The sequence below is a fragment of the Lates calcarifer genome, linkage group LG6, assembly GCF_001640805.2.
Source record: "Lates calcarifer isolate ASB-BC8 linkage group LG6, TLL_Latcal_v3, whole genome shotgun sequence".
Lineage (NCBI taxonomy): Eukaryota > Metazoa > Chordata > Actinopteri > Centropomidae > Lates > Lates calcarifer.
The window spans coordinates 9081871-9103838 of record NC_066838.1 but is presented as its reverse complement, the minus strand read 5'-3'; the positions used below and the strand labels follow the sequence as shown (position 1 = coordinate 9103838).

General features: G+C 39.8%; 3 protein-coding genes across 3 annotated transcripts in view; 1 reads left to right on the top strand and 2 right to left on the bottom strand.

The window, feature by feature from the left end:
• Positions 1-205: 205 nt before the first annotated feature.
• LOC108891683 (PRELI domain containing protein 3B) lies at positions 206-5166 on the bottom strand. Its single transcript, XM_018688949.2, has 6 exons — positions 5011-5166; positions 3542-3710; positions 3335-3424; positions 2932-3002; positions 2675-2777; positions 206-2550 (listed from the first exon to the last, which is right to left on the bottom strand). Exons 1-6 carry the CDS (start codon positions 5040-5042, stop codon positions 2434-2436), a joined length of 582 nt encoding a protein of 193 aa, XP_018544465.1. The 5' UTR covers positions 5043-5166; the 3' UTR covers positions 206-2433.
• A 1051-nt stretch (positions 5167-6217) lies between these two features.
• Positions 6218-7969, top strand: atp5f1e (ATP synthase F1 subunit epsilon). The gene is made up of 3 exons (XM_018688956.2): positions 6218-6320; positions 6667-6794; positions 7766-7969. Exons 1-2 carry the CDS (start codon positions 6289-6291, stop codon positions 6791-6793), a joined length of 159 nt encoding a protein of 52 aa, XP_018544472.1. The 5' UTR covers positions 6218-6288; the 3' UTR covers position 6794; positions 7766-7969.
• Positions 7808-21968, bottom strand: part of si:dkey-11f4.7 (piezo-type mechanosensitive ion channel component 2) — a 32066-nt gene continuing 17905 nt past the window's right edge. The window contains 28 exon segments of the mRNA XM_051071137.1: positions 7808-9095; positions 9256-9481; positions 9590-9669; positions 9949-10065; positions 10639-10808; positions 11052-11144; positions 11463-11651; positions 11759-11906; positions 12110-12268; positions 12794-13008; positions 13136-13283; positions 13540-13672; positions 13794-14013; positions 14104-14292; positions 15120-15378; positions 15515-15865; positions 16498-16659; positions 16838-17037; positions 17490-17656; positions 17810-17881; positions 18091-18211; positions 18373-18485; positions 18611-18676; positions 18952-19049; positions 19206-19295; positions 20036-20195; positions 20981-21077; positions 21197-21440. Of these exon segments, the coding sequence (XP_050927094.1) occupies positions 8840-9095; positions 9256-9481; positions 9590-9669; positions 9949-10065; positions 10639-10808; positions 11052-11144; positions 11463-11651; positions 11759-11906; positions 12110-12268; positions 12794-13008; positions 13136-13283; positions 13540-13672; positions 13794-14013; positions 14104-14292; positions 15120-15378; positions 15515-15865; positions 16498-16659; positions 16838-17037; positions 17490-17656; positions 17810-17881; positions 18091-18211; positions 18373-18485; positions 18611-18676; positions 18952-19049; positions 19206-19295; positions 20036-20195; positions 20981-21077; positions 21197-21440 (4543 nt within the window). The 3' untranslated portion in view covers positions 7808-8839.

The following is a 21968-nucleotide window of genomic DNA, read 5'->3' as shown; positions in this document are numbered from 1 at the left end:
TCTACTTAAGACACAATATAGTGGCATTGCACATATAACATTTGTTTGGTTTCTGACACATCCCTCAGTATAAACCCATGTACATACCCTCAGTAGAAAAAAATTCCACAGACAAATATTACCAGTTAAACTGTCTGTTGTTGTAGATCTCAAACTGTTAAAGTGGAAGTCATGTCATTTTACAGAACACATCAGTACCACCATGTTCATGAAACAATGACATCTCTTTATTTTGAAACATTTCAGTGTGCACCATTCAGATCCTGTTACATGTTCACATTCTTGGAATGTAACACAACCAAACTATAAATATAAACCTATTTACAGCCACTTGTTCTTAAAATGTTCCCCATAGAAAAAACATCACACTTCATTCACGAAACGAGATGCTGTGTGGATACAACTGACTGGCTGATGGGTCAGTTGTGCAGCAGACCAGGCTCTACACAGAATGATCCCGAGCTGGATGATGCATGATGGGATGGAAAGTTAAATTATAAAGAAGCTGTTAAAAGGAAGCTCAGTTGAACTGGAAGCAGGTGTGAAAAAGACTGAACTGAGACCATGACAGTAGAGCAAGATGCCGATTGTGGAGCATCTTGGAAGACTTGTGATGCTGCTGAGATTAGAGAAAAACTGTAGCTGTAGCACAAACCTCTTAAAAAAGCAATGTATCATTTGTAGAACTGTCCTTATTACAATGTCTAGAGAGAATAAAATAATAAAATTGGAGAGTTACAGGGTTATTATGTCACCTACATCTCAGTGTGGTATTTGTAAAACTGAATCAACATCAGCAATGTTGCATGCGGGACCTCCATGGAGTAAGCCTGGCTAGGAAATGTAATATAAAAACTGTACTGCCACTTGCAAAACACCACAAGCTAACAGCTTTTAAAATCGATTTAACAAGCCTTTGTCAGTGTTCACCAATACAAATATACCATAAATATCACCATGTATCGACAGTATGAAAAGAATGGTCAGAGCATAGAGAGTAGCTTAGTTCATAAACAATATCATAAATAAAGTTTTTTAAGTGTTTTGGGTAATTAATTGATAGTTACTTTAATCTTTACATGTCATGTTGGCACACTCAATGATCCTGAACGTAACCCTGTAAGTGCTCCTCCTACAACACTGGTGAGCGTCCACAACACACTCAACACTGGGGTGAATACTAAGGTGTTGCCCGACTTGTGTATTTTAAGTACAAATGCTGAAAAAAGTTAAACATTCAAGTATGCATGTTCTTATGCTGTAACACTTAACTAAACAGCACAATACCAGTTAAACAGGAAAGACCAGAGAGACTTTAAGAAATCAAGTCATTCTGACCAACATGAGACCAGAATGACCATAAAACTACATCTGAGGACCAGTGCACCACACTGACAGCTTTAGCAGACAGACCAGCATCTGCATCAAAGGTGAGTTAAACTAAAACTGCATCTTCCACTTTGTTTAAATGCTTTGAGACTTTGAACAAATAACAAGCCTGAGCTGGCCCTCACGGCCGTGCAGAACCTTATTTGCACCGCCCCCTGCTGCTGAGCTGTGGACCTAAAATACTCTGGATTACAGACACTCGCTCAGAAAACTGGCAGACTTCCACCTGATGGCGACAAGACAAAGCTGTGTTGGTTGTACCAGACCTGGATGGGAACCATTCGTGTTCCAGCACCATGCCACTAAACCCACAAACCGGCTTTCCTGTCTGGCCACTTAACCTGCACTCGGATTGGTCTGTCTCAACTCTCTGTTTGGATCCTTGCACCGTGACAGAAATTCTGGGATTTAAAAAAAATATTTCCATGATACAAACTGCTCAGTTTCTGACCTCACAGGACTGTGGAGAGAAAAAAATCCTGCTTCTACATCACAAAGACTTGTTGTAACGTACTCCAAGTTACTTTTATACTTTACTACAGCCGGCAAAGGTGAGAAGTGACTTCATTTCAGCTGTTGTCAGTGCTAAACTTGTTTACGAGGATTTGGAAACAGTAAAAGAGAGGATTAGAGAGGGATGAAAATTTGAAGATGAAAGGGAGAAAGGTTAGAAAAGAGGAAATTGATGAGATGATGTGGAGGCACAGTGTGAATTTTTAAAAAAAAGAGCTTTAACATCACAAGACTTAAGTCCTATGAGCTTCAAGTGCAGTACAATTCAACCGTTTGTTTTTTTTTTTTGTTTTTTTTTTAACTTTCATCAGCTCAACACTCTCCGTCACTGCCCACAGAGACAAGCGTCAAACTCATCGGCGCAGACTGCTGAGGAGGGACGATCAGCGAGTTCTTGTGACATACAAAAAAGGATGGGGCTGTGGTTATTAGGCTGTGCTGGCAGATGAGAGGTTCCCCTTTGAGGGGAAAAAGGTTAGAGAAGTCCATCGATTTCATGATGGCAGAAGGAGCAGCGGGGGTAGGCCGGGATCATTTGTCTGCAACAGCTGCTGCCATGGGAACTCGCATCGTACCACGAGCGGTCGCCGCCAACTCCTCGATTTCTGTGTTTAGTCGTCTGATGACCCACTCCATTGCTTCCCGACCCTGAGACAGAAAAAAGTACTAATAAACATAATGCGTAGTGACAGGTGTATTGTTGGGTCATACTGTCACGATGAGTTAAGTGATTTTTAAAAGATTTCATGGTTAAATTGAGATTTTAAGTCACCTTGCCGGCGTTGACAGAGATGGTCTTGGCCATGAGACCCTCGAGGTAACTGCTCAGACTGACGCCTTTCACACTGATCAGAGCTTCCTGTGTCAGCACCGTCCTGACAAACACACGTCAACAAAAGGTCAATGATAAACCTGAGGCTATTTTAAATCTATTGTGGCTTTTGAATGTTTATGTAGACTGACAAGATTTTATAATCAGTCAATCAAATCTATCTTCACAGGAATAATATTCAGTATGGAGTCATTTACTTTTCAGGGTCCTGCGGATGCGGCTTATACGTCAACTTCTCGTCCACAGATACCAGGTTAGTGAAGGAGATCTAGAGAGACAAAATAAAGCTGTCATTGGTCTTTTTACATTATAATGTTTACATGTTAATTCAATAGAAACTACAGAGAGAAGAGTCAGGGCAGAGCCATAAAGATGTCCCTTAATGTTTGCTGTAGTTTAAACACACAGACAACAACTCAAAGTATTTATGTCACATTTTTCTGTTGTGCTTTATTTCTTTTCTAGACCTCTAGGTTTGAGACAAATGTGGGAATGATTAGATCTGCTGCTCCGACTGGAAAGCAAGCATCACTTTATGCCAATGTCAAGCAACAAGAGCTGTTACTGAGAGTGTCTGATCCATACGTCACTGGTACTCACATTTGTGGATTTCAGCTCAAAGGTCTTCTCTTTAGGGTCGACTACCGAATGTTCCTGAACATACGTGCATGTTCTTGTTACCCCAATGATCTGCAGGAAAAAGGAAACACAACTCAGGCTTGGTACAGAGAAAACCACTTTAACATTACAAATAAAGAATATATAAATATACACATTAAAGCATCCCTACAACATGATCTAACTTACAGACTTGGCCATGGCGGGCAGACCCCACTCTGTGCTGAGCAGTCTGGTGCTGTGTAACCGTCCCTCTGTGTCCACACTTCTGTCCAGAACATCCACACCAAACACACTGGGGTTCATAGGGTTGGGGTACTTCTGCATCGCTGCCTTGGTCACCGTCTCCCATGGGTGGCTGTCAAAACCAATACTGATTTTAGAAACAGGAAGTTCCTAACAGGGCATTTAACACTGTGGCAAGAGACTGTAGATGAACATTAACACATACACACAAAAACCTATATTAAAAACATGAATAAGTTAATGTGGTAACAACATGTTGGAGATCAGACTGATAAATAATGTGTTACCACGGAGGTAGGTAAGTTTAGTATGCTGGGCGAATCATGTGAAGGTGCATGCACTTACAAAGTATTGTAACTAAATTTGACTTATTACTAATACACATCGCGGTGAAAAACATTAAAACAGCAGAAACAATAAAATTAGCTCGTTACATAGAAGTACATGCTTTACTGTGTTGGTAGAAAATGTTTGACAGTTGTTGCTGTTGTGACCCTGCAGCAGCAACATTAGACTTAGATCATATGATTTCATTTGAAGCGTGCAGTAGTTGATGAGCAAAAGTTGATCGGACTCTAACATACAATGTATAGAAATTATTTTCCCCGATTTCATTTTCATAATGACATTACAGCAGAAGTCAAATGAGCTACATCTCCACAGACCGACAGGAGGGTAACGCCCCCTCCGCACATCATCATTCTGTATTCATATGGAAACTTCTGGAAATGGTCAAAAATGTTCCACCTAGCACTACTCCACATTTATTGTCGACTGAAGGAGCAAAATTACGCCGAGGATGGTCGGATCATCGTATCGTTTTTAATCACAGAGTACGTGATTAAAAAGCAGACAGGCCGTTATGTAACGCGGTACGTTATGTCACTTTCAGGCAGATTTAGTCTTTGTTACTATGACAAAAATAATAAAAACACTCGATTCTCTTCCCTTTCTTGCCGTTAAGGTGCGCCTTAAATGTTGCCATCAGCTTTAAAGTTAAAAACGACAAACTTGGCTGAGCGACTAACATCAGATTAGCCGAAGTTAGCTTCCAGGCTAGCGACATAAAGCTAACATAAAAGTTAATTCGGTTAGCTATAGTGGTTTATTACTAGCGCCCAAAGACCAACAAATGTAGATATTTGTTGGAAACCTTCAGAAGCGGGGGTGACTTGGGGTTGGATTTACAAGGTTTGCTAAGTAACATACAAAACAAAGGGTTAGGTAACTTAGCCGGCGGCTCTTTGTGTGAAGTTACCTAACTTATGTGCAACCTTAGCGGCTAAAGGAGGCTAGCAGCTGCTGCCCGGACAGTGTGGAGGGAACCAACAAAAACTGGTTAAACAACAGAGAATCAGTTATTTAACTCCCATATGTATATAAATCATTATCACAGATATAAAACCACTCACTTGAAAATGTGCTCTGAAGCCCAGATCTTCATTTTAACAGGCGCTTCTGTCAGGGCTCGGGAGCCGGCGACTGATGACAGCGTGACCGGAGTGAGTGAGGAAGGGAGGGACTGAAGGAGAAAAGCTTTAAATGGGGCCTCAGCGCTGACACTCCCCCTGGTGACTAGAGAGCCCTGCTGCACCCTGACATCCAGAACAATCCATCTCTTATTTATTTATTTCTTAAATCCCAGGCAATGCTCTCATTTTAAAAGCTCAAGTGGTGAAATGTGGAACTGTCAAGTGTGAAAAACTGGTTCGTTACTTAAAAGATCATTAAAAAAAAAACCCCACTTTGAATAATATGTGTCTTTCCATCAAAAAAGTTTAATTAATTGGCTGGAAATTCTACTTCACTGAAGAGGCATTTAATCTATGGACAAATTATTGTGAATAATTTATTTTTTTGTGTATTTGATTTGCTACAGATCTGTAGCTCTTCAGTTTCATACTGTGTCCAAGTATGAACATAGTTTAGGAACATAGTTTTGAGTGGAGGCGGACTTTAGTCATATCAGTTTTATATTTTAGTTGTAGTTACTTTACCACTTAATATTTTTAATGCATACTTTATCATCAGCTTTGAATAACTCTGCATGTGATTAAAATGAAGGTTAATTCGATCACATTCTGATCACTATATTTCTATATCTATGCTACTCTGTTTTACATTCAGTCTACATTCAGGCTAATGGTAATATCATTTTATTACAATATCAAAATGTTGTTTGTTGTGATTATTATTGCCATATGGTGATCATAACGTTTAATGATTTTTATAATATAATGGCTAAGATAGGTTGCCACTAGGGAGCCTGTCTCTTTTACAACTATAACTGTATAAAATCTCCTCAAGTCAAACATTAAAAAGACAAATTAAATAAAACCACAATACAATTAGGATGATATTGTCATCCTTCAAATTTCCCCATAGGCTATTTGAGCTTATGGTTAACCTTGTAGTTAAGTGATTGTGGTGGTTACTGATATATTTGATATTGCAAAGGTAGTCTACTTCAATTCGTGTCACAGTGTCATGTAAAAAAAAAAAAAAAAAAAAAAAAAAAAAACATATGACATTAAATAAAAAGAAAGAAAGAAAATGTTCTTTGGGGGCGGGTCGAGCTGTCAATCATGAATGTGCACTGTTCTTATTGGCCGAGGGAGAACACCAGCGTATCTCAAATGACGTAATCACGCACATATTCGACCTGTCCTTGAAGCCACAACACAGGCAAGATGGTCGCATACTGGAGACAGGCAGGCCTAAGGTAATAAAATACAGAAAAATGTTCATCTTCTGAATTTGTTTTCTGGTCAGCGTTGACCACGGCATTCTTGATAAGGATTGGTTATCATAACTGAAAGCTTTCAAATAGTATTTGTCGTTATTTCGTCATGAAATCCCTCACAGAGCTACATGGCTCGCTGCTAGCCTGAGTTAGCTTTTCCGCCCATGCGTTACAGCGATAACGTTCACAATTTGACTCTTTATGCGAATGCATTGGATATGTAGTTTGTTTTTACGTAAGCTGTTATGCTTGTCTTTTACAGGCTGATCATCTTCAGTATTGCTTGCCTTTTATAATGTGGCTAACAAGTGTGTCCTCTCTGCAGCTACATCCGCTTCTCCGCTATCTGCGCTAGCGCGGTGCGCGCTGCCCTGAAGCCGCAGTACAAAACCGAGGCAATAAAGGCCGCAGAAGCCAGCGTCAAAGTCCTCAAACCCAAAACAGCAGCATAGCGTAAGTTCATCACATAGTACATGTTATCAGTAGTTGTGAGAGACGGAGTCATATCTGCAGGTAAATTCATCAGGGCCACCGACAGTCTGTGACATTGAGTGAGCGGCTTGTCATTCCACAGTGGTGGAAGACAGTAATACTCCAGTGTTGTGATAGTCCACTACAAGCAAAGGTATACTATGCTTAATTGTATTAGAGCAAAAGTATATAAGCATAATCTGTTAAGTTTAGATTGTACAGTATCAAAAGGGAATTCATGGTTGAATGGGATGGTTATTACTAACATTTAAGCATCATTTTAATGTGCTTAGTTGACGTTACGCTAACTAATCACTCGCATAACTCATGCAGATGTATTGGGTAATTAAATGTTAAATAGCAGTGCATCATATTTTCTACCTGAGTTCTGTAAAGGCCTATATAATAAGTATGTAAATTCTTAATCTGCAAAGTATAAACTAACTACAAACAATTTTATAATCATAATTAAGGGTACATTAAATAAGCATTTGATTGTAGTTGCTTTCCATCAGTGGTCACATACTTTAGCAGGTGATGTCTCTTGTGTTAAAGTTCTGGTTTGTTAATTGACCAGTTGCACGTGTTGAATGAACGTTGTACACTCACAGCAGTCTTGATACTACCTTTCCCTGGTGTATTCAGACAAGGTACTTTGCTGCTCAGTGTATTTGGATAAAATTCTTCTAGATCTAGCGTCCTCTAACTTTTCACTCCTTCCAAACTGATACATGTATATAACATCAGAGTTATTGAGCATCTGCTGAAATTTTCAAAGCTCCTTGTCCAAAGCAGGACCAAAACTGAAAAATCAGAGTATTAGGAGTTAAAATGTCAACATATATGAACCTGAAACATGCAGGCATTGATATGAAAGTTTCTTACGTTCTGTTATAGGGTACAAAAGATATGTTTAATAATGTCTGTATTCCCCTGTTCCGTTTTCCCCCCAGGATGAGACCATGATGTAGATAGTTTTTTCCCTGGAGTTATGAGGTCTTGTAACTGTCCTGTCTCGCACACCATGGAGAAGGGCAAGAAAGATGGATGACATCAAGATGCGTTGTTGGACTGGGGACCTGAACAGAATGAAATAGCTGTTTTTTCTCCTTTCATTTGTAATTAAAATTGTATTAAAGATGAATACCGGAAATACATTTTGTTTCCTTGTATTCTTGTCCTGTTGGTGAATATCGTATTTGCAGACTGAGACACTGAGACATTTTTTTTTATCTGTAACTACAATTTTTATTTTGATATAAATAAATCAGTGCAGTAGTCTAAGTAGACATACACATAAACATGGTATTTACAGAGGTATGTGTGTGTTGATCCATGAGTAAATCAAGGGTTTGTTGAAATATTGTTGTTCCTGAAACTGTAAATCAAGGAGTAGGATGTTGTGTGAACTTGACATCAGTAAAAACTGAATCAAAATAAGAAATGCATGCATTATCAAGTGGACCGAAAACTACATTAATAGCAAATAAGTAGCAGGCACTTGATTCATTTAACTGCAGCCCAGATAAATTGGTATTACAATTAAGTGCCTTCTAGTATTGTATCATTATTTGCCTGGAACAAAGACTTTAAAAGAAAATGACCCTCTTTTTTTTTTTGCTTTTTGCAGAGAACTGAACACAAGTGTGAGTAAATGAACTAACATAAATTTCAGACGTCTGAATCCAACATTAGCAACCTCTTGGAATTTCTAATCATCATATCAGGAAAAGTTATTGTCAGTATGAATGCTTGTAATGGAAAATATTGGCAGATCCACATTTAAACAAATAAGCCATGATTCACTGAGCCATGGTGAAAAAAACCCCTCTTCCCTTGTTCAGGGTTCTTGATGATGGCTGGATTGTTTTTAAATCACAAGTTAACCCTTTTCCCAGTGACCTAGCTTAAACTACATTCATGTTGAAATTACTTTTAACTACTGCACCAAGTTTTATTTGCTCTGTAATGTGATGCGATGTGGCACTGCACCCTCGACTTCCCGCACTAACGTATGTTGCCAAACCCTAGCTGTCTTTCTTCTCTCTGGTCATCTTAATCATGGTCTCCGGCGATCGGTAGAGGAAGATGAGTTTCTCAAATAGCGTCTCCTCCAGCTCCATCTCTCCAGTCTCCCGGACCACGAAAATGTCCGTGCAGAGCTTCAGGACCCGGTCCACACATGGCAGCTCTTCAAACATGATGGACCTGGAGATCCCGTTGAAGAACTCCCTGACGAATTTCCCGATGACCAGCACCACTGACATGTACAGACCTACGATGCTGTGGAGAGAAGACACTTTTACATCTGATCAACTCGCATTGCACTCTAACATTTGGTTTGAAATGCTCAAAGAGCAAAAAAAGTTTTACTGCATTTTTAGGTTAATATCTGTCTTTTAGGTTAATCAATAGCGCTGATCAAAGGCGTCTTGTTACCTACCCGTGTCCGGCCAGAAAGCCCAGACTGGAGGGGCTGACTTTATCATTGAATACCACTATCTCTATGCTGTGACACTTGAGCTCAGAGGAGGTGAGAACCGGGGAGCACTCCTCCACCACCCACCACTGGTCTGGGTCTTTCTCCGATGTCCTGTTGACCTGTTGAAGTTTGATTGACATGGGCCTGAAGAAAGCCAGTGAATGGAGGTCTGGGCGATCTGAGAGGTCTAAGGGGAGGACACGCTGGGGTTAAATTAAACTGCAGGAGTGATATGTATTAGAATTTATCAAAGACTGTCTGCAGTATTGTAAACGTAAAATAAACTGTAACTAACCTACTTTCATCCTGGTTGCCATTTTGGACTCTGGTCCTTTGGGACCCCTGATGAACTTTGGCAGCAGAGAGTTAATAATCCTACAGGACAGAAAAACATGGTCGAACACATTTTGAGCTTAAAACAACCTGGAGACAATATATGCACTGAAATATATGTGATGTAGCACATGAACATCTGGGCTGTAAAAGTGTTAAGAAATAATTGATAACATAAAGTATTTCAACTCATACAGCTTCGTGAATATTTAGGTGTGAGTTTATCTTAACTGTGAAAGCTGAAAAGGAAACTGCATTTTGACACCTGAAGAAGACACAACAGTAAAAACCGGCTGGTTGTTTGTGTTGACTGAGACTCACACAGGTTTGCTGCTGCTGCCTTGAAGCATGCTGACGATCCCTTCCCTCAAGGCCTTGTCCTCAAACTTCACAGTGTGTTCTCCCACCGTCTCTGCATTCATTGATATGGACGCATTCCTGAGGAGGAGCAGGAGAGGAGTGTCAAAGTTAAACATGTGATTACATTTATTAATCACTGAGATCACAAAGTAAACAGAACCTGTACATTTCAGTGGTAATGGCTCTCTGAGAGGTTAACATGCACCATGTTCAGTCTCATATAGTACAAGCAGGGTTGATACATTTCTGAATCCCCAAGAAATGAATATGACAGTATATAAGTAGATGCACATTTAATGCACAGATTCACACATTCATACATGTAAGCTCCATGTACAACTGATAACATCCATTCACACATTAACTATTACTCTGGAGTCTGTATCTCATGCACTTCAGAGATAATAATTTTTCCTTTCTTTAATATGTAAAACAATGTAGGGCCAAAAAACGGACCAAAATACAAAGCATTGTAAACAAACATTGTAGAAAAATACACGTATCAGTAAGCCGACACATCTATGTACACCTGTTCACTTGAATTTACACATAAGCTGCCATGAAAACCCAAAACGACTTGAACCCTCCATGCTCATTGGTCCTGTTCTAAGGATCTGGACTGCACTATGAAACACACAAACACACACTGACCTGAGCAGTGTCCAGCGTAAGGTCATGTATATGTGAGAGGAGTTGCTGAGCTCCTGTATCATGGCCGCTCGACTGGCTGGGCTGATGCTCCACAGCAGACTAGCATCACTTTTGATCTTAGCGACAACAATGTCCTCTGCAAAGTAGTTCATTATGAACTGCATAGCAGACTGAGAGAGAGAGGAAGAGAAGAGGATAAAATTTCAACAGTTGTTTCAATTAATGTCATCCACCGCACTCTTGATGAATAAATCACAGGCAGAACAAGAGACACCTTAGAGCGACTGATAGAGAATAAAAGGATGCTATGACACACAGTAAACTATACAGAGATACTGTCCTAGTCCTTGTGGTGAATGGTTTTGTATTTGGTCTTCAGTTTGGTGTTGACAGTAAAATAGAGTGCATCTTACAGGATGAGTGGCGTAGACCTTGGTGAGTCGGTTGAACCTAGCTTCTGTGTAAGGAACCAAGTTCTGCTCCTGGGCGCTCATGGTGAACAGAGGCTGTGAAAAGAGGGAGAGTGAGAGTAAAGAGGGAGTAAAACATACATCCACAGAAGAGACGGACACTGAGCTGAACTGCACGGTCAGCAGGCACGTAAAAACCATAATCACTGGTGTAAATCACGATGGTTAGTTGCAGGAAAGCAGTTGTTGCGGTTGCTGTATTTGGCTACATTAGCAGAGTGTCCCTTGGGATGACAATGTAGGTCTGTCTCGAATATAATCATTCAGCTAGCTTCAGCGTTTTAGAGTATAAGCACACAAAGGCTAAAAGTTGAAAGTCAGCAGGCAGTTTAATGCACTCTTATCCGTCCTGACCTCGTATCCTGCGATGCTGAGCTGGATGGAGACGTCCACCGGCTGATTGGTCACTCCGGCTGCAGATTGGACCAGTGACATGAAGAGGAGTGGGAACCAGATGATGCTGATAAGAGCAAAGATGATGAATCCCCCCATCCCGTATTTCACCACCTTCTTCTTCTTCTGGCCTGGAGGGTGGGGATATTTCTGGAAGAATTTAAAAAAAAGAAAAGAAAAAGACAAACGCCCATCACAGCTTATCAGAATGATGGTGAAGATACAACAGTACACATGCAGTGCACGGTCTCACTTACTTTCTCCGACTCCCTCCAGCACTTGAGGATGAATATGTTTGCATAGATGTCTTCAACACAAATCCAACTGGACAGAGACAGAGTGGTGTCGGTCCAAACCCAATCCATCACTGCCCTCAACTCCGTCAGGAAGGGAACCAAACGAAACCTGGAAGAGGAGAGGAGACAATAATGATGACGATGCTACATTCATATAAAATGATCAGTAAAACAGAAAACTAAAAACAAATCAGAAACACTCGCAACACTCTCTCGCACATATTTATAGAGTAGAAAATACGTCTTATACATTGAAATTACAATCACTGCAGGCTGTTGGTATTTGTATTTATTAAAGAACCATTTTCATACCCTTGGAAGAGGAAGAGGTTTAGGTAATTGTAATGCTTGGTGAGGAAGTTGCCCAGGATGCGGTTTGGGTAACCACATTTGATCTGGTAGGCAGACAGGCCGAAGTAGATGCATTTTACAAAGTACCAGAGCTGAGCGACAGGGTTCCTGTTGAACCTCCTGTTGAGAAAAAATAAATAAATGGAAATATCTCATCAGTGTTCTCAGATCAGATTAAGTTTTTAATTTTTAATGTGACTGGAATTAGTTGAGAAAGTTTTGAGAAGTAGGACTGCATATGTTTTATTGTTTTTCAAGTTAATATATTTCAGAACAGAACAGATCCATTGATTTATTCACTATCCTGAAACTGAGGAGATGATAATGGAGAGGTCATGAGGATAAAGCAGAACACAAATAAATATCACACAGGTTCTCATTATGTAAGAGCATCTGAATAGATGTTCTTTTTTAGTACTATGAACATATTAAGTAAAGATATATATCTTTACAGTTAATGTAAAGACCCAGCAGACCACAATTAAAACTTATTTAATACACATATGCACATACAAATAAGGGCTGAGTGGCAATGTGGTCTCAAGATTGAACAAAATGAATGAATGAACAAATTTAGATTTACATAAACAAATTCAACAGCCAAGTGTACGAGGAGAAAAATAAATTAAAGTGATGAACTCTGACCTCTCAGTGACCCCGGGGAGGATGAAGAACATCCAGAAGTGTATGCCGAACACCAGAACCACCTGGAAAACACACTTTCCCAGGAGGGACTTCTTCAGGTAGAGAGCCCGGTCCACTATCATGGTACCGAACTGGATGAGCAGCATGACCAGGAAGGCCTCTGGGACCTGATCCTCCGACAGGGACTCTGTGATGTCGGCTGCTGCAGAATATTTCTACATAGAGACAATGATCAGCCTGGTTGTGTCATATTGTACATAAACAAACATGCATTTAAGTAGGAATGTATATTGTTGAGCGATATTTATATTTGGTTTAACGATAAACACAGCAGAGTCGAACCCCAAAAGCCCAGTATCCATATATGGTGACAATGAAGTTGACAACGTCGATGAGAAACATGAGGGCGTAGACGTCACACACAGGACTGTAATCTGGGTGGATGATGTCATAGAAAAACTGCCTTATGGGTAAGTAGATGTGAAGGGCGCTGAAGAAATAGAAAGGAAAGTACAGTTTCCGAATCCCACATCAGTATAAACTTTTCAAACATTCACAAACTAAACATTTAAGATTGTTAGGAACAACAAGGTAAGATTCTACACAATTATTATCCATCTGATCAGATGGATGTAAAGCAACAGACAAAAATAGAATTCATCTATCACAAAGCACAGATACAGCAGTCTGCAGCTCATTTTAGATGTCTCATCTGAACCAAAACAAAAGACAAGAAAACAACGTACACTTCTATAATGGTGGCTTTGGCCTGTAGCATCCTCTCTCTGATCTGCTGTCTGATCCTCTGCTTCCTGGTCAGTGGAACTTTGTTTCGCTGCCGTCTCTTCTTCTTGCTGTGCTGCTTCTTGGGCTTCATCTCTCCAGTAAAAAAAAATGAAAGGGAGAACTGTTAGTCATATGCGGTGATTCAAAGAAAAGAGCAGCAGAATGCTCACAGTGGATTAACTCAAACCGTATAGTCAGATTATAGAATATTCACCAGTATCAGATCCCGCAGAGTCGCCTCTCTTTCGTCTACAGAATATGGAGGTGGTGGAGGCGTGGAGAGGGAGGAACTTCAGCCGGCGTGAAATTTTCTCTTGTTTGTCTTTGCTGCCCATCTTATCTCCACCTGTCATCTTCTTCTTGTCCACTTTCTTCTTCAGCTTCTTGAAGAAGTCAGGCATCTCAACCTCCTTGTTGTCCCACAGTCCATGGCACTGCACAGTCACAGACACAGAAGCATGGCAACAGTGGTCCTTTACAAGACACACATAAAGCGGCAGGCGGGTACTGTATAAGTAAGTTACCTTGAGGATAGACCGGTGGAAGAACAGCGCGAGCAGCTGAATGAGGTCAAAGAGGACATAGCCGTCTTTCTTCTCCACCCCGATGATGTTGGGCAGGGCAAAGGGCCGGTCAGCGTTGATGCCTCGGTAGGCCGAGGTGGTCCAGGGGAAGAAACCAAACTGGAAAAAGTACTTCACCACAACAGTCAGCTGAGATAAACAGAGGAGAAAGAGTTAAGATTTCTGAAGTGTACATAAGCTGAAAAAAATAATTCTCACCAAATAAGGGACAGTGAGCACCTCCAGTCTTTACTTGTACTTTACATATTTACTGTATTTTAGAGTAAGCAAATGACAAACATCAGATTAAGTTTTCACCAAAAAAATTCTGTTCTTTTTGAATATTTTTCTCTAGTTGATGTTCAGATGTGTAACAAAAAAATACAATGCTAGTTGGACTATAGATGTATACTGAAGGACCAAATGTCATATCTGTTTTTATATAAAGTGAAATAAACACTTTAATTTGTAAACAAAATTATACGAAACGTCTGCTCGTGATGTTGCCCCTCAGTGTGCCCTTTGAGCCCTTCTGAGCAGTGAGAGATCAAAATGCAACTTTACATTTCCTTACTGTCCTTTCCTTCCTATTAACTCTGAGAAAGAGCAATTTCACTGTCTCATGTTTAAAACTAGAATTAAATGCAGATTGAATAACTGAGGTTTAGTCAACTAACTAAACAACAAACAACAACTAAACGAACAACAGCTTTTGATAGCATTAATGTAGTTAATTTAGTTAGTTGACTAAACCTCAGTTATTCAATCTGCATTTCAGGCTGTATGGTACAGCATTGTGAAAAAATGAACACACAATCAGCTGCCAAGTAAATGTAGAAGATATGCAGAATTGTTAACAGTTCTCGTTATGTTATTGTGCAAACAGGACATTATTAGCTTTGTGTGAAATACTAGGTAAAATAAATAACCCTTTGTTAAACAGACTGCAGAATGTCGACCTACACAACCTACTGTACCTCTGTGTAGATTATAGCGGTCATCCAGAAGCGTTTGGTCGGCCGGGGCACAGACAGCATGGCCCAGAGGAAGATGAGAATCGGTAAGATGAGGGAGAGGAGCGAAGCCGACACGATGTGGTTGAGGATGATTACAAAATAGCACAGCATCTCTGACTTGGACACCATGGTGTTGTAGAGGGCGAACAGCAGCTTCAGTGGCCTTGGCAACATCCTGAAAAACTTATCGGACTCTGAGATCTCGTCATTTTCAAACATACTGCAGGCAGCGTGGAGGGAAAAGAAGAACAGACAGACAGAAAGAAAATGAGATGGAGATTAGCAGCATTCTCTTTCAAATGATAAAAAAAAAGCTCTATAATCTTGTTTTTAAGCAGTATCTTGTGTCCACTGACTTGTTTAGCAGCAGCTCGCTGGCAGTGAGGTTTCTCGTTTCCTGACTCAGAGGCCTGGGAGATTCCGGGAGGTCGAGACTTTTCTCTCCATCACTCTCCCTGAAACCCAGAGAGATGCATTCTGGATCTTCAGCTAGTTCATCATCTTCTTCTTTCTGCAGTTGTCCCTCGTCCACCTCCTCTCTCTCGACCTCATGATCCTCTTCCTGCTGCTCTTCCTTGTCCCTCTCCTCCTCCTCCTCCTCCTCTGCCTCCTCTTGTTCTTGCTCAGGTTTCCTCTCACTCTCTGGGTCCTCCCTGCCATCCTCTTCTTGTTGGTGATCCTCCATTTGAGGGGTGCCATCTTCACTGCTTCACAGAGACAAAGACAGAAACAGAGATATTTTACCCTCATGAATCAAGGAAAGATTTATTCTTTGACAAAAAGTCACAGAGATTGGTAGACGACGTCTCAAGTCGCAAGTTCCTGCATTTTCACTTAATGTAGGAATGGTAAATTTAAAAGATATTATGTATACTGCAATAATTTAAGGGAGATAAGTGTTGAAAAGTTGGGGACATTTTAGACTTATCATACTTAATTGACTGACATCTAATTTATACATGTAAACTCCATGGCCACTTTATTAGGTACAGATCTGCCTCAAATTCTACATTAAGGAAACTTATGTTCAGATCTTGTTAAAACTTTAAGGTGTTGATTTAACTGTACATTGTTACTAATATTCTTCATTCTTCATGTTTATAAATGTGGAGAATGTCAGTGTGAAGCAGTCAAGCTCAACTCTGCTGCAACATCAATAATAAACGTCTAGTTAAATTAACACCAACCTGACAGTTTCAATCAAAACTGAACATTATCAAATTTGTAAAGATAGAATTTATGACTGAATTGTGTATAACTTCTGTATTTATTTTCTCCACATATCTTAAGCAAATGAACTTTTTTGTCTACTTTCCATAACCAAGGATTTCTCCTTCACCTTGGTGAAAGTTCATCAGTGTCAAAGGAGGTCAGGTCAATGTTGGTTGTTTTCAGGAGCCTCCGTCTGAGCTGGTTGGCAGCAGGCGACACAACAGGAGGCTCGTCCAGCTCCTCCTGGGTCGGCTGCCGTGAGACCAGCATTGTCTCATCTGTCATACAGCTGAGGATGAGCAGGAGACAGAGCAGATGAGTACACATGGTCTAAAATAGAAATAAGACTCTGAATGTAATGTGTGCATCTGTCTGATTGGTTGGCAGTTGTAACTTCAGAAAAGACACTGGAGCCAAACTGCTCTGCTAAATGCACACTCTTTTGCAGTACATGTACGGTGACCTACCTGGAAACGCTGCTGGCCCAGGATACTTTGGAGGCTTGGTTCTTCAGCTTGGCATAGGCATGGCGTGAGGAGGGGACAGAGGGTGGTGAGGAGGGAGGAGGCAAGGAGTCATCTAGGTCATCCTGAGACGACAGCGTGTTCTGACGGGATATCCAGTTCTCATAAAACTGCTTTACACTCTCCTGGCTCACCTCTTTGCCCTGACGAGCAAGAAAAAGAGGGAAACATGATGCTAATGCTGTCGAACAGGGTCGAGCAGAGTGGAGAAACCGAGGCTGTATCTCACCCAAAACACAGTGTGTGTGGAACTACATACTGTACCATATGTTTGTGTGTGGATTTATACTACTGTACACAATACACATCATATTTTACTTTATGTTTTTTGTTGTTTTTTTGTTGTTGTTTCATTTTAATTTCATCAGGTAGTCTCACTGAGATTGACAACATTCATTATCTTAACATATTTTTCAGCAAATACATGTTCTCAGTGGAAAATCAAAATCTTTAATTAGCTGATATTAATTTGATACTAAAAACAGAAAAGCCATCACATAAAATCACTGATACTTAAGTATTTAAGAGTTTTTCAACAAGACATTTCTTAAATTTATAATTATCACTTTTACTTGCTTTCTTGATTTCTTCCTACCTTCTTTTGCTGCTGGTTGAGTAACGCTCGCTCGAAGCGCAGCACTTTGGAAATGTCCAGGTTGTCTTTGCAGAACGAGTTCAAACCCTCCGTCAGGTCGTCAAGAAGAGACTGAACAAACACCCAGCTGAACTTCAGGGTGCTGACGACGCGCTGCAGGATGTTTTCTGTGAGGAGAGGACAATGAAGGTTTTCCCTGCCTTGACTCACAGTTTTACTACTGCCTGTTTGTACCACAGCAAAAACAACTAGAAAGCCATTCAGTTATAAAATAGTGGTAGAAGTTGTCAAGAGTAATGTAGTGATTCACGTGTATTTACCTTTTTCTTCTACTACTTCCTCCACAATGCTTTCCTCCAGTTCATCCTCACTAGAGTCGGTTCTATCAATACCTGGAAAAAGGATTTATTGTTAAATCATTTTTTTTTGTAGCTGGTGTGTCTGGCCAGACCTCTCAGTCTCACAGCATTTCATATAATCTATAACTGCATGAAACAAACCACTCTGATATTCACATTCAAAGACAGACATGATTAAATTAAGACTGACTACTGAGGGAGATTAGATGCTGTTACATTAACACCACACGTTGCTCTCTCACCCTGCTGTCTCTGCAGCTCTCTCTTTTCTCTCTTCTTCTCTTCTTCCTTTCTTTTCTTCTTCTCCTTTTTCAGGTCCTTCAGAGCTGTCTTAGAGCTGGTGACCCAGGCTTCATAGGCCAGCTGGGATATCACAGACACAGATAAACATCTTGACCAATGAAGTTACAGTGTAGAGAAATTGGGTGTACGAACATTCAGTGTTCAAAGTGTTCACTTTTCAAGAAGGAACTATTTTCATTTATTGTATGGAAAACATTTAATGTATCTATTCCAGCTCTTACCTGGAAAGCAGATTTCTTCTTTGGTGGTTCCTCCTCCTCTTTCTTCTCTGCAACCTCTTCCTCTTCCTCCTCACTGTCACTTTCAAACAGGTGGTAGCCACAGTTGTTTTCCACTGTGTTAAACAGAGCAGAGTCATAACTACATCACCATGCATACTGCCGAGCCTCTGAGCAGCTATTCTGAGCTTTTCCAGTACAGCAGCTCAGTGGCCAGTTGTCATTCTTCCCCGTTGCTCACCTCCAGGCTTAGAGACCCAAGGCTTCCACCATTTTCCTGCGTCTCTCTTTGCCTTCTCATCATCACCTGAGAAGCACAGTTCAAGCTGTAATTTGTTGTTTTTTTCTCCTCGTGGTGTTAAAGATTGATGAGCTGATATAGTAGTCAGTGAAAAATGCATTATAACGCTGGACTGGAGCTGAATATAACTAAATATGTACTGTAAGATCTCTTCTGTCACAAACATGTTTTTTATCACAGCCATGACGTAATGCCAACAGACTTTGTATCTAAATTATTGTCTATACAGTTGTTAGAGCCTGTTCACACTTTGCTGTGTTATTTGCAGAAAATAGAGTCACCTGTGTTACCCAGTGTCACCTGCTCCTGATCAGCAGGAGGTCCTGGTTCACCTGCTGGTGCGGGCCGACTCTTCTGTTTAGATTTGATCTTTTCCATCCTACAGGCAGAGGGTAGAAAGGAAAGTTGTTTACTTAATGTTTACTGTTTTCAAGAGAGGATACATGGAAGACAGGGAAGGACAAATTCTATTGGTCGTCATTGTGAACTGGATCCACTAATTCATTTCATCATTGTTTAACTGTGTGTGTCTTACTGTTTCTTCAGCGTCTCCACAGATTTCTTCTCCATTTCCAGTCTGGCTGCTACGAGTTTCTTCACCTTGGCTTCAAACAGCTCAGCACCCCTGGGAGATAGAGACAGGTGAAGGAACAGAACGTGACCTTACTCACACACTATCATTTCATTTTATCATTGCTGCTTGTCTTTTTACAATTTCTCCTGTCTGGTGTTCTGTGAAACACTTTGTGACTGTTTTAAGGGTTTCTGATCTCTTATTACAGTTATTAGTTATTATAGTTATTATATCTGTCGTAACAACACTGAACTGAGTTGTGTAACCCACCTGACAGGCTGCATTAGTGCCATCTGCACAAATAAAATCAGAATGCTAAATGAAAATAAAAGGACTACAGACTGTGAAATTTGACACTAATTATAGAGAGAATAGAGTTCTCTATTGGCACATTTCCAATGAATTATTTCTAACTAACTGTGAGCAGTTATTCAGTCCACAGCATGTCAGCTGAACATGCAAAAATCTGAAACAGTATTGAAAATAATAATAACTGAACAATGAAAGAATATTTACTTAGGTTTAAATTGAGCTTCTCTTTCTAGGAAATTCCTGTTTTCTTACAATTAAAACCATACTACATCATTTTAAATGGTTCTTTCCAGGAAACTACTGAGTGAATGTTGGATGTTTGTTGATCATTTCCCTTTGGCTTTCATTTACAAACAATCAGGGAATCAACATTGACATTTTCAAACATTTACCTCTCATTGTCATCTCTATACCCTAAGGCTATTTGTACACCCATTATTTGTAAACAGTAGGTTGATGAGTATCTGTATTGTACACACCTGGAGGCCAGTATCTTAGAAGACTTAAGGTCAGACACCACATAGAGGAAGTAGTAGCTGAGGAAGACCCTCCTCTGTGCCAGGAGGACAGTGAAACAGATCGCATCCCAGACGATGCCGGCCTCGCCCTCCGGCAGCTCACACTCATCATCAGGATCAGCTGAAACACACACAGGATAGAAGAAATATACTGTATATGTGTTTGAATAACTCATCAGTAACTTGACAGGACCATTAGGAGACATAAACAGATAAATAAAATAAATATGTACATTGTGTAAACTATATGAGCACACTCTGAGGGAGACCTTTTAACCTAAGTGAGACCTTTATGTTGTTTGTAAGAAAATAAATTAATGCTTACTGTGTATTGTATGCTTATGGAAGACGTGCTTTAGAGTAGCACTTTTTTTTGTACAATTGTTTTTTCTTCAACTGCTGAGTTTTAGGTTACAATGATAGTACTAACAACTGAAATCATCATAAGATATCTTATTTTTCAGACTCAAAAAAATGTAACATTAGTGAAATTAATAAAGTAAAAAATAAAAAATAAAACAGATAATACAACAAAAACACACAACTCAGATTAACTTGAATTAAACTAATAATTCTTGTCATATGATCTTGTACATTAACTTTTTAAAAACTGAAATCCTTATTCCAATTATCATACAACCTTTGCAGTTAATAATGTAGCATACTGTAAAATTTACTTATTAGTTTCTTTTTCTCTTCTAATACCAAATTATTAAAGTAAATCAAAGTTTATGCTGATCCCATTTTTTGGGATTTGTCAGTGAGAATTTGCTCTGTCAAATCTTATGTAAACACATTATAACATTATTTTGTACAGTGTTTCTTTTCTTTTCTCTTTAGCACACGCCATACACTATGTATGCAAAGACAAGGAAGATGTCAGTTATTGTTGTTATAGACACTTACGGACGTCGTAGCCTTTGATGGTGCAAAACATACTGAAGGCCTGAATTAACCAGCAGCCATTCTTCAGCAGGCTGTCCAGGTAGGCACAAGAACCGAGCTGATCACAAAAGGTACAGGTGAAGGCAGACAGATGAAAAAGCTAAACAATAACAACGCTGCATGTCTTCAATTATTTTGTTCACAAATACTGAACTTCTTCACTGTGCGGAAACTCACAGACAGCAGGTTCTTCATGGCGATCACAAAGCAGGTGTAACCGATGAGCCAGTCCCACAGACGCAGGATGTATCTGACGGGCTGCATCAGCACGCTGCCTCCAAACAACATGAAGTAGAAACAGGCCACAAGGTAACCCAGACAGAAAATGTTGATCCGAGTGGTGCCAGTGATGAATATGAGGCACAGCACCAGCCAGAAGAAATAGCTGAACACAAACACCTTCACCATGTCAAGGTAGCACCTGGAGGCAACATAAAGGGCAACATAAAAGGAAAAAATCATTTCTTATCTTTCTTATAATTTCATACTGTGAAAAATACCAGCAAAAACTAGAGGTTCACAGCTTCCAACAGTTCCATATTTCGCTGTATTTACAGAAAAAGAAAGATTTGCAGGGTTTTGGTGAGAAAAAGAAAATGATGCAAACCGGGATCCAATTTATTTTTTAATGAAATGTCACCAGTTGCATAAGATATAATATATGTTGAAAATGTATTGTCTAATACAAATTCACTTTGTATCAACTTATTCAAAGTATTCAGTTATTAGAAAAAAAAAACTAAACTTGCAGAATTTGACTAAAAGAAATAGTTTGACTTATGAATACATTTATTTGCTTCTCTGCAAAGAGTTAGATGATAACGTAAATATGACTACATCAGTATCAATGTGAAGCTACAGCTAGGAGACTCTTAGCTTACAGCTAGTGTATCTCATAAGAACGACAATGCAAAATCAACACGTTGTGGTTTCACAGGGGGTTAGTGTA

Excerpts from the sequence above, each read along its gene's own strand:
- LOC108891683 (XM_018688949.2), bottom strand. The coding sequence starts at position 5,042 with ATGAAGATCTGGGCTTCAGAGCACATTTTCAA. Across the intron at positions 3,711-5,010 it reads GCTTCAGAGCACATTTTCAA|CCACCCATGGGAGACGGTGA; the intron begins GTGAGTGGTTTT and ends TGGTTTTGACAG. Across the intron at positions 3,003-3,334 it reads TTGAGCTGAAATCCACAAAT|ATCTCCTTCACTAACCTGGT; the intron begins GTGAGTACCAGT and ends TTGTCTCTCTAG.
- atp5f1e (XM_018688956.2), top strand. The coding sequence starts at position 6,289 with ATGGTCGCATACTGGAGACAGGCAGGCCTAAG. Across the intron at positions 6,321-6,666 it reads TGGAGACAGGCAGGCCTAAG|CTACATCCGCTTCTCCGCTA; the intron begins GTAATAAAATAC and ends TCCTCTCTGCAG.